A 12,321-nucleotide genomic window follows, 5' to 3' on the forward strand; every position below is an offset into this window, starting at 1 on the left:
CCAGCCCCGGGACCCTGGCAGCAGCCCTGCGGAGGACCTACGCTGCAGCCAGCGGCACGCTCATCCCTGTCGGGAGCGCTGTCGCCCATCCGCACGTCCGCGGGGCCCCACTGCCCTCCGGCCACAGCCTGCGGGAGCCCTCTAGGATGGAAAAGTACCGGGCGGGTGGCCGTGGACTACCGCTGCACTGCGGCCTAGAGAGCACCGCAACGCCGGCCTGCTGCAGCCTTTGTGGAGCCCGCGAGTTGTAGTTCTTTAATTAGCTGTGCTTGAAGGGGCCGGCTAGCACCTTGTAACAGCTGCCTGTTATTAGCAAAATCAATCACACCCTGCCGAGGGCTGCGTTGCTGCAATGAAAACCCTTGAGTGGTGCTACAGTGAAGCACCACAGCTTCAGGGGACAAATGCAGCTAATATATGTCTAACCAAGACCTGCAATCTAGGTCAACGCCTTCCAGCTACAGTGCTGCAGCACAGAGTGTTACTTGAAAGGGGTTAGGGAAGCAAAATAAGGATGCTAAACAGGCTCTATTAAGTATTTTGCTGCTGGAAGAGCAGTTGTGGAATGCAGAGAGCTTGCTGCCCCCAGGCACAGGAACTGTTCTCTACAGCACCTCTTGCACCACAAAAAGGATGTGGTTTTCCCCACTGCAGTTACAGGCAGACCCTCTCTGGGAGAAGTGGATTTACAGAGAGATGGAGAACCTACCTTTATTCTACTGCTATGATGGATGCTACTGTATGGCAGAAACCATAACTTCAACACACCATCCTTAAACTCTAGCCCTATAGTTTAAACCCTCACCACTATAAGATGCTCCAAACAGCAACCATGTGCTTTCCAGTTCAGACTGCAGTAGAGATAAAGCTGACCTGTGGGAAATGCCACACCAGGACAGAGCTATTTGACTGCTGTGTTGGGAGCAGGTTTTGGACTCTGCCTCCAAGTTTACACATGAGCCAGGAAAGGCTGCTGCAGTACAGCCTTTGCTTTTATTCATGTCTCTCTACGGTTTTCTACAAGAAAGAGTGAGAGAAATCCAGCTCTATGATAAGGAAAATCGGCTGAAGTTGGGGATTTCCACCATCCATCCAGCTTACCTTCCTCCCCCTCCATGACAAAGCCCTTCTCTCTATGAAGGCTGGCATCAAGTAAAACTGCCCTTGAAGTAGCATCAACCTGACATCTGTCCTACTAGAGGCACCTGTCACTCTGCACAGCAGGCTCAGCTGGCAAGAGTGTAACTTGGCAGGATGAAACCTGTGTGCCTTCTACTGGATGATATTTCCCAAGTGCAACATTCCAGGACTGTTTCCACACCCAAAGTACAGCTGCCAGGACCACCAGAGTTGCACATTCTTCAAACAACTCAGAGCCGTGTAGTCGAGACGAAGTATTTTTCAGTTAGTGGACAAGAGACAATCAGTCTTGACATAACATTTATTGAATATTTCCACTCTAGTGGATGAAAAGTCTGTACAAAACCAAACATTTCCTTTACTTAAACCAATCTATAACCAGTCAGCTCAATCAGAACTCACTACAAATACAATAGCTTCTTTGAAGCCATGGTAACACTTAAATACGGTTAAGACTTCAATGCAGAAATTTGGTTTGTTAGAGAGCTCAAGGGAGCTTCAGTTTTCAAAGTTACAAAAAGGCAAAATTGTGTTTCACAGATACAGTCCACTGGAATCACCAACACTGGACAATTAAGTACTTAAGAGTCCTGAGATAACAAGGAATCCTGGTATCCTTTAGACAGTTTTCTGTTGTCCTTTCTTTCCAATGAGAGACTTATGGATATGCGGTATTACACCTAAGAAACAGCAACAATTGAGACCATGTTATTTCTCAGTTTTCCTAAACTCTGCTCTTCAAGCAACAGCATTAACCAGCCTCTAGATTGATAAGAAGTCTTGCCACCCAACCCATCACAAACAGCAAGAAATCTACATACCACCACCAGCAATTGTTGCCTTAATGAGAGAATCCAATTCCTCATCTCCTCTAATCGCAAGCTGCAAGTGGCGGGGAGTGATACGTTTTACCTTCAAGTCTTTGGATGCATTGCCTGCCAGCTCCAGAACCTGAGGACAAGTAAACCGAGTTACACAAACCAAAGTGAGACCAACTGCATGGCCTTTGCTATTTTACTCTCTGTGCCAAGTACACTAGCAACACCACCAAGATGGCAAACAATGCCTCTTTTGAAAGGGTTCCTCCTTTGAAGCCCTGCGTTTAGTTTTCCAAGAATAGAGTGAGTTTTACAGCAGACACAAGTATACTGACACAATTTGTAAAATACTTCACCCTTCCATCTTTCCTGTAAGTCAGTGATTTGAGCTGCAAGAAATGCAGAAGTGCATCCACTTAAAACTGGCTTAAAGCAAGTTCACAGCCCAGTCCAAACTGGCAAAACCACAGCAGGCTCTGACCATTATGCCATTTTGGAGTTGACCAACTTGCTTGCATCCCCTGCAGGAGCTTTACCTCAGCTGTCAAGTACTCCAGGATTGCAGCACTGTACACAGCAGCTGTGGCTCCTACACGTCCATGGCTGGTAGTCCTAGACTTCAGATGCCTATGGATGCGGCCAACAGGGAACTGGAAAATAACAGAAGTATGAACAGGCTATGACGAAGGAGACAGAAAAAGAAAACCACATGCTGGGCAACAGAAGCCCAGTGGCAGAAGTACAGGCTACATTTCAACACTTGAGAATCCAACTTAGGACACGCTATGCCAAGTTTACATCACAATTCTAACCATTAACAGCCACAAAGGAATTTTCTTCCCTCCTGCACAGATCTGTAGAGGGTCTAAAAATAATCCAAGCCAGACATCAAACTCAAGGATTAAACAGATCCTCATGCCATAATGAACAACCAAGAGACAGCAGACTCTAAAAGTCTCACAAGGTACAACCAACCAAGACACGGAAGGCCGACCTGACTTTCCCTAATGCATGCCCCAGTCCCTGCTCACCTGCAGTCCAGCCCGCTGAGAACGGGACACTGCTTTGGTCTTGGTCTTTCCGGAGTCCTTCCCAGCTTTACCACCAGCCTGGCAATGAGAAGAGGTCTGTAAAAACGGCTGCGCCAACCCCACCACCCCCACTTCCCCCCGAGGAACCATACCTGAAGGCACCACGGCAGCGCCTTACCGCGCATGCGCGCCCCTCCTCCTCCCACTCCGCCCTTCTCTACCGCGGGGAGGCACGCGCGCCACCAAGGCGCGTGCGCGCTGCCCGCTACACCTAGCGGCACAGCTAGCTTCCCGAGCGCATGCGCAGCAGCCACTCCCTCTCCCCGGCGCCACTAGTGCGCGAGACCCCCCCCCACTTTCGCCTCCCCCCCCTCCCGCCCGCGCTCCCCTCCGTCGCGTGCACTCCCACCTCACACAAAAGGGCGCAACGGACCTTGATCCCTGTCCCTCCTTCTACATTCCCCCCCCCCACTAGCACGGCCCCCTCGGGTGGCCCCACGGCTCCTCACCATCGCGAACCGGAGGGCAGCGCCGCGCAGGGGCTGATGGAAGACGAGAGCGTCCCTCACTGACGGAGCCCGAGCGACAACAGTGACCTTCCCCAACCCCCCGCGATTCAAACTGCGCCCGCTCCCGCCTTCCCCCGGCGCTTTATAACCGCCGAGAGTCCCTGCATCCGGGTACCGCAGCCCCGCCCCTAGCCAATCGCTGCGAGCAGGGGCGGGTCGCTCTCCCCAGCGACAACCAATGGCGAGGCGGGGTGGTGCCAGTCTGGTGGTGCGGAGTGCGGCAAAGGCCCTGCCTCTATTTAAAGGGACAGGCCTCTCCAGAACTGAGGGGGTTTGATTCCCGGGGGGACGGGGGTGCCCGTGCGAGAGACTGTCGAGGTTCGCTTCTCAGCGCTTCCCCCCTACTCCGGCCGCCTTTCGCCGTTATTTCGGGGAGATGGAGGCACAGACCCTGCAGGTCCCGACATAGGACGCTCTCCCGCTGCGGCGGTGCTGCCTGGGTTGGCGTGGGGCGCTCCCGCGGAGAAGCCGCCCGCCCGCGATCGGGGGGTTAGGGGGGGAGCTTTCGAGCGTGCGGGGCTGTGGAGTCCCTTCACGAGTCTCCGGCAGCGGGTCTTGCCCTCTGAGAGCTGGAGTCCGATGGAAATTAAATAAACAGAATAAAAACCGCGCATACCTGGAGGGGGCTGGCAGCCGCAGCAGCTGCCCAAGGGGCCGCGGCCCTCCCCGCAGGCCGCAGTGCTGGCCCTCAGCCAGCCCCTCCTACCGGGCCACCACTCGCCTCCCCCAAACTGAGGCGTGAGGGCCTGGCCCTACCGGCCTCGCCACGCCCAGGAAGGGGGGAGAACCGGCTGTCTGCTGGGGTCAGCGGTGCGAGAGGTGGCTGTGTGCAGGTATCGAGCGACCCGAGGCATTTGTGAGGGGTTGTTTATTGACGGGTGCCATTCCTTGTACCTAGTCTCGCTCTGTCTACCCTTCTATGCGGCTTGATGTAGATTCACTTTTAACTTTATTGGGGGAGGTTGAAGCCTTCCACAGTAAAGTTAATTGACTTAGTGCACAAAGCATCTCAGAAGCAGCCTGAAGGAGATTACATCCCGGTCTCGGGATGAGGAGCTACTACACTGCATTAGCGAAGACACGAGGCTGCCCAGTGCCATTTGACTGAGGATGAAGTCGCATTTACTCTTCATGATGCTGGGGGTGGGGAAGTGCCGGCGTGGCCAACAACTCCGCATGGCTGCACTGTATTTATTTTTGCCTCCGTCTTATGCAAGAGACACAGGATTAGCAAGGGCAGCCTTGCCTCAGACCTATTCGTCTCACTGGATATTTAACACAGTATGGGTAAAATCTGTTAATCGCGAAGTTGGTTCCAACTGTAACATTTAATTAATGCAGGGCAGATGTCCTCAGCTTGGGCACTTCAAATCCCTGCCTGTATTCCCCTGAAATGAAGCCCCACGTGCCATTTTCAATACAGCATCATTATTTCTACTTTAGAATAAAGCAGCATAGATATTTAACCTCAGTTGACCCACCTCCTTCAACTCCAAAAAGGTAGCAATTCATTGTACTCCTCCAGAACATCATAGGTCTCTGTTATCTGTGAGATACCCCATTCATCTATGAGTATGCAATATGCTCAGGGGGAAACTCTGGCCCTTCAATGGCTGAATGCCTCTTTAGAGGTAAAACTAAATCTCATGCAATTTGCCAATCTAATCACAAAACTACCACTTAGTAGGTGTTCATGTATGTATTCTCTGATATCAAAGGGTCCTAAGCATGACGAGTACTCTTACAGACAGACATTTAGTAGGAAATAGAGCTGAGGGCATAAAGTTTTCATGAGGATACTCTCCTTACCATAACTTTCCCACTTTCTTCAGGTCTGCAACAAGCAAAATAGAGTGCCAAGATAGGAGGGTATGTGCTGATCCCTAGAGCTCTCCTTCAAGGTCTTTCCATCAGTTCACTGAAATAGTAAGGATTTAAAACTTTGTGTCTCTTTTGCTTCTAAAGCTGACCCCAAATACTTGGTGTCCTGCTTACAAAGGACCTTTTGCTCCAGCCTCCAGGAAGCCTAAGGCCACGTCATCAATGCCTTCAACACAGTGCTTCAGTTTGGGCATTTTGCCCTAGCTGCTACTGCTTCAGGGAGACATACTTCCAGGCACACACAGAGTGAGGCAGGACCGAACTGAGAGCAGACACTCCTACATACAGGAATCTGGTGGTTTGTTTTTATGTAACTGTCTGGTGCCTCTGTCTATTTGAAGCATTAGTTGTTTATGCTTTCCTTCAGTGAGCAAAAAGATAAGAGAGTTTGGATTTAGTTTTTTACAGTTTAAAAGTAAATTTCAAGATTTTAAAGAAGCCTGTAGAAGTTAAGATTTCATTCATCTTGCCATTAAAAAAAAGTATTTCTGTCCAAAATGCTTACAGCAAGCATCCATTTCAGGTTTTTTCCTACAGGGAAGAGAAGCCAAACTGCAGGTTACAGACCCTCTGGGGACAGCATTTGAGATGCAGGAGGAGAAAACCTGTTTTTTTTTTCTCCCTGATTTCTGTCCACAGAAGGGCTAGGAAGCGGCGGAACAGAAAGGCCTCATATCAGGTGGAGATAATCCCTGCCACAGAAGTTCCCTGCTTCCCAGACAAGCTTCCCCAACAGCTTGCTTTGGCTGCATGCTTCCAGCTACTCATGGCTCCTTACAGCTGGAGGTTAGGCAAGGCAGCCTAACACTGAAGGTTAAGCTAACTCAAGGATGTATATTTACTAAACAGATCATGTCAGGTAGGGTACACGAAACTAGCCCCAGATCATCTCATGCTAGCTAACAAGCTTCTAACAAGCACAACCTGCCCCCTGATATTTAAAGAGAGAAATTAAAACTAATTTAGGAACACCAGGAACAGCCCCAAAGCAACTTCAGACCCAGTTGTAAGCACAAATAACCTCAATCCCACAAAGGGAGTACTTACCACCACCATCACCCTAATGAAACCAGTACCCCAAACCTACCCTCAAGTGCCTTATCCAGTTTTTATAATGTAACCACCTCATGGGAGAGAAGAAAGACACTCATTAAGGGGCTCAGAGCAGAGTAATTGGCTTTTATTGGTCCAGTTAACATTAATAGGTCCTTTTAAGAAGGTGAAAAACTCCTCTAAAAGGAAAGGTAATGGGGAACCTGGTGAGGAAAGACGCAGTCATGCAGTGTGTCTAGAAAGGGAATTGCTGATACTTGGGCTTGTGTAATAGTGTTCATACCCTGTTGTCTCAGTGCTGAGGTGTGCTGAGGCATCTTTTTATTATCTCTGAAGGCCAAAGGGGGAAGAGCGTTGCATATTTTACCCAGCCCTTGTGCCACTGCTTTATTAGTATTAAGTTTTTCTGATGCATCTCATTACAAGATATATTTGTGCTTAACCATTGTCTGTGTTACATATTCTGTGACTGACCTCCTCTTGCTGTAGAACATCACACACAATTCAACAGACACGCTGCTGATACGGTGCCCTGGAGAGTAGGCGCTTCACACCTACCCTGTGAAGCTGGATGTCTGTGCTGGTGGTATGCAGGCCAGCTCTGAGTGCTGTGTCTTGCTGTAGCAGGATTTGTGCAGGTCCTCACTGAGAGGCAGTCAGCTTTGCAGCAGGAGCTACTGGGTAAAGATTATCTCCCCTTTGGAGCAGAGAGTTGTAGCTATGGACATTTGATCACCTGGCTCTGTTCTTAGGGCATGTATTTCAACATGTGTTAGAAGCATTGGGGTGTAGTGCTGCTTTCCTTTCTACTCTGTCTACTACTTAATACAATTTCTGTGGAGACTAACACTCATTTTCATTTGCCTCCAAAATATAGACAGATTCTGTAAGGCAGGGACCATTTCTCACCTCTCACTATTAGGTTATGAACACAGTATTATTTGGTCTCTCACAAGGTTGTAGTTTCTGCAGAAGTGGTGGTGATCATCTTCCATTAGTAGATTAATGGATGAATCGTTTCCAGAAAGCTCTTTGTATCACATCCCTCAGGGAACTTTGCAGTTTCTGGATCCTTAACAAGTTTATGTGAGAGCTAGATGCCTACATACTCAGCCCTGCCATGATATTCCTGGGGTACAAATTTGAGTATCTGGGGAACTTTAAAGCCACACAGGAGAAGGCATTTGAGAAATTCAACTTTTTAGGTGACAGTTACGCAGAGATAGCTTAGTTTTTATATGCTGGTTTTAGTCAGAGGTTTTAGTGTGTCTAAATTTGACCTAACACCCCCTTAGGTGAGTAATTTAGTTTGTTGGGTTTTTTTTTAAAGTTTGTAATCACCACTTATATTCATTTAGGCTCTGTTTTTGTGGTGAGATCAGTTACAAATGCCTTGTATTTGCCCCTGGAGTCCTCCCCCTTTGCAGAGAATTTCCCTGCTGCCCTTTTGCAGGACCTCTATCAAATAACAGGATTCTGCTCACTTGGATCTCTCTGCTGGCTGCTGTGTTTGGCTTCAGGAAAATCATACCCTCTCTGGTTTCACGGTTGTGTTGTATGCAGTGACAAATGGATGCAACTGTTCTGTTTAACAGATACTTTTATTAATCTGGTATCTGGAAACAAGCTTTGCATGTCTCTCTAATACATCTGCAAATAACATTTGCTTACTGATTTCAGAGAATCTTGAATTGCCCTTATATCTATGGTGGTGTTCTTACAGAATCATACATTCTTCTATCAGCAATTATAGTGTCATCATGTCTAGTCTGAATAGATTTTTATCTTGTTTCTGTTTAGCCAGCTGTGAAAGGAAGCTATAGCTAGTTAGGCAGAATGAAACAAGAGTCTGTCAGAGATAGTGCCAGCCAGAATACCTTACCCTCATCCTTCCCATCGTCTAGTGCAGAAACTTATCTTTCCCCACTCTCTTGTTGTTGCTGTATGCCTAAGTCCTCCCTCTTCCCCCCATTTGAGCTCCATTTAGGATAGCAACTGAAGTAATATTTACACAGTTTTGTGTCGTGCTATAAAGACGTATACTTTATAGTTGGAGTACCTGCTCCAACTGCATTCAAGTTGAGGAACTCTTGGGGTGGATCTGGTTTGCCATGTGATACCTATGCCCAGAGGCCACTGTAATTAAACAAGCTTGTACTGATTGTGGCATTTGGTTAGACTAATCTCTTTTCCTAAGAAAGCAACCTGGAAAAACCTTTTGGGCTAATTGCTTCTTGTTGTTTAATTCACTATCACTCCCAGACTAAGCCTACATTGTAAACCGTCTGCATCTGATGTGGTGATGGCACTGTCTTTGATTTGGACAGGTAGTGTGCTATGAGCATGTTTTATTTCAGTTCATTCTGTCAATAATATGTATAACATAATTCTTTCAATAAGTGTGTGCTTCCTCAGTCAGTCTGCTTACTAAAAGGTCTAAGTTAATTTGGAACAAAGAGAAGCAGACATTAAAAATCAAATAAGGGAAGATGAACCCCATGTTTCACATCTGGCTTTCAGTTCAATCCTTTGAAAAGAAAATACTTTCTTTGTGGGACTTCAGTCTAGTCACCAGCTCTCCCAAACAGTGACTTTGTTCTATTAACTCTTCACACCCACAGCCACCCATTCCTCTTCCAGCACTTGACAGCTAGTTTTCAATTGATGGGGAGTATCTTAGCAGTTCTATCCCTGACCATGCCAATGCACCAAGGAGGGAAAGAGAAACGGTGTTATTAGATAAATCTTTTATGTGGAAAAGAAACGTGAAGAATGTAATGTTTTCCTGAATGTGGCTGGTTCCACATTTTCAATCAAAATGCTCCTTTGCAGGAGCTGGAAGTGATTCTTCACAACTTGTTTTGTGAAGATGAAAGGGAAAATAGAATGCTATCTGCCCCTTGGAAGAGCAGAGAGAAAATTCGCTGGGGTTCTTGCTCTTTCCCTGCCAAAGTTATTGCAGGTAGCAATGGCATAGTCCTCAATTAATAATTCATAATTAATAATAACATGTTCTTGGGTTTTATCCACTGTAACAAAGAACTGCAAATACTGAGAAAAGTACCGATTTCACTGAGCTAGGTGAAAGGTGTCAGTATGAATATAACTATTACCAATACGCCTTTATAACAGTGATAAGAATAACTCAGGAACTCACTTCTGCCAGAGTTTGGGATTGCAGCTATAGGGTGGCTTATTCCCAAAAAGAATGACTGCTTGAGAGGTTTTGTGGTTTTTGGTTTGTTTGTTGGTTGTTTTTTTTTTCCCTTGATCTTTAAATTCTAATAATTGTAGCTAAAAAAAAAGAAAAAAGGGTAAGTAGGTATTAAACTCCTCACCATCTTTCATCTCTTCCTTGCTCTTTGCTGCAGTGAAGATCCTTCTCTTCTGCTCTGGACTTGTTTTGGACATCTCTAAGTTATTTTCGTTTCCTTAATGCAGAGGTTTGCACTTGGAAACAGTTGATCCTGCAGTACAACTGTCAATGTCCAATTAAATTTCATATACTGTGAAAATGATTTGCTCTTTGACCAGAAGCATGAAAATGGATCTCTTCAACTTAACGGGGCTGTGACTGAACAAATAGAACTGGCCCGATGGTGGCAGCATAACGTAAGAAATAAAACATGACAGTATGAAAGGTTTCCTCTTCAGTAAGGTTTTTAGGCTGAGTCATCACCATCAAAGAGGTATCCTTGTTCCTTGGGGATGGGGTTGCCTTTAAAACCAAAGCACAGCACTTATCCTGTTGTAAAACTGGAAAAAAACATTTTATCTTTTACTGTCAGGCAACAAGGCAAGTTGAGTACTTCACATGGGAAGGACCTCGTTTGATGGCCATCCAGTTAAGGTCTTCTGCTAGGACTTCAGAGTTGGAAAGGTAACATGCATTAGGGATCTTGTGTTAAGGAGAGATGTTTTCTTAGATGTGAAAGCAAAATGGCATTTTGTGTCTGAAAGTCACTAGGTGGAGTTACTGCAGATGAACAGAAGCGTATTTATACAGCTATAAAATGACTGCCTCTAACAAGTAAACCCTTTTCTAGCTTAAAAAAATAAATCCCATCCTGTTGAATTTTGTGGGGGTTCTGCATGTTCTGATAATTTCTTGATCATTGCACCACTTCTAATTTTCTCACCTGGGGTTGGGCCTGCATGCTCTTGCTTTTGTCCAAAATCCAACAAATCAGCCCCCACGTGCCCATGGTGGCCATACAATTGAGAAAAGATACTGAATATTTGCAGTGGTGGGTAGCGTTATCATTGCTTGTGAATCACTTTCCTTCTCATGCAAAAAGCAGAAAGAAAGAAACTTCATCAAGTTGGTCAAATACGATGATTTACTGATGTGGGCTTGCAACACCTGGGAGCACTCTAAAGGAAGAGGAAGATTCAGCACAGAGAAATTGTGAATGTGTGAACACTAGAAACAGAAACAAAACCACATCACTGGTTTGAAAGGGTTTTGGCAGGAGCATCTTCTCTTTTTCTATGACTCTGAGAGGGGATGCATATCCATCCCTCTTATCTTTGTGAAGCAGCTGGGCTACTGCAACGACAAATCAGGAGCAAAACTAAGGGATGGTGATGGGGAAGACTTATGGCAGGGCAGTGGCAGTGCCCATCGAGACAGAGAGCAGACCAGGTTAAAATGAGGAGCTCAGACCTCCTGTGGGAGGGAGAGATGCGGCACAGGAAGCCTGCAGTGTGGCGGCGACACGAGGAAAGAGGCAGTGCTGATACCTGCCACGCAAATCCTTCTCCAGGGAGTGGGAACCCCCATTCCCCCAGCTTGGCGTGGAGCAGATGGGAGGTAAGTGTGGGATGGGCTCAGGGTGGGAGCACTGGCACTGGGGTGTCTGGGCACACCAGGGTACGATGCTGGCCCCTTAAAGCCAAGGTGGGTCAAAGCCACAGGGAGCTGTTTGTACACAGCAGCCTTTCAAATCTGAGTCTTGCGATGCCTTTCTCAGCACCGTGACCTTGCCCAGATGTGATTGCAATGTCACCAGAACCTCTGCAGAGTCCCAGGGTTTTCTGCTCACCAGCACGGAGAATGCAATGCAGGGGACAATCATGGTTGTTGCAATGCAGACTTTAGGGAGTGGGGGCTTTTACTAGTGCACAGTAATGTGGCATCTGCTGGCACAGTTCTTACGGGTGGGATTTTTGGGCATCCCCTTGATCACCTTTTTGATCCTGATTACTTGACTTTGGCACATGGATGATGGTGCAGGCGAGGTGCCAAAGCTGCTGTAGGAAACTTAATATGCGTATGCATATTAAATACACATACACAGGTTGCTTTGACTCCCTCACTGCCTGTTCAGCATAGCTCAATCCATACCTCTGGGCTTCCTCTTGCTTTAGAGCAGCCCCAACGATACAAGGTCTGAAACATGCAAAGCAGTTTCAGAATGAGTCACTATCGAAGAAAAGGTTGGGATGAACAACTGGGTCCATCAGCAAAGGTGGTTTCCGGCCAGCAGTACACTTCCCTCCCCTGCATGGGGCAATGCAGCAAGCTCTCCACATTTGAGCATTTGAGGTAGACTAATGCTTATTGCCCAGCTTGGATGTCTGAGGAGCTCTTGGTTTGGGGACTGCTGGTACACTGTGCCTTCAGTCGCCTGTGCTGTCCTCTGAAAGATCTTACTTGCCACATCTGACAGTGGCTACACAAGTGCAACAGTAAAAGCCTCCCTGCAAAACCCAGCTTGGGACAAAAAGCAGACATCCAGCAGCTCCCAGACCACCCATCTTGCGGGAGCCAGGCACAGTGTCACCACAGCAGTGAGGGCAGGGGCTGCAAGCAGCGGATGTCTGATA

At 47.1% G+C, this 12,321-nt stretch overlaps 2 protein-coding genes and 1 long non-coding RNA gene across 5 annotated transcripts in view; 1 reads left to right on the forward strand and 2 right to left on the reverse strand.

The window, feature by feature from the left end:
• TRMT10A (tRNA methyltransferase 10A) overlaps positions 1 to 12,321 on the reverse strand; it is a 288,696-nt gene that overhangs the window by 153,100 nt on the left and 123,275 nt on the right. The window lies entirely within an intron of this gene.
• On the reverse strand, positions 1,427 to 3,824 carry LOC130603862 (histone H2A.Z). The gene is made up of 5 exons (XM_057417949.1): positions 3,499 to 3,824; positions 2,990 to 3,067; positions 2,495 to 2,608; positions 1,962 to 2,091; positions 1,427 to 1,820 (listed from the first exon to the last, which is right to left on the reverse strand). Exons 1-5 carry the CDS (start codon positions 3,499 to 3,501, stop codon positions 1,759 to 1,761), a joined length of 387 nt encoding a protein of 128 aa, XP_057273932.1. The 5' UTR covers positions 3,502 to 3,824; the 3' UTR covers positions 1,427 to 1,758.
• LOC130603866 (uncharacterized) lies at positions 3,900 to 6,134 on the forward strand. The gene is made up of 3 exons (XR_008973304.1): positions 3,900 to 4,047; positions 5,391 to 5,484; positions 5,573 to 6,134. It is a non-coding gene; the product is annotated as an uncharacterized LOC130603866 (long non-coding RNA).

Source organism: Pezoporus wallicus, unplaced genomic scaffold, assembly GCF_028554395.1.
Source record: "Pezoporus wallicus isolate ANWC-B61680 ecotype Strahan unplaced genomic scaffold, APGP_CSIRO_Pwel_v1 contig_6999, whole genome shotgun sequence".
Classification (NCBI taxonomy): Eukaryota; Metazoa; Chordata; class Aves; order Psittaciformes; family Psittacidae; genus Pezoporus; species Pezoporus wallicus.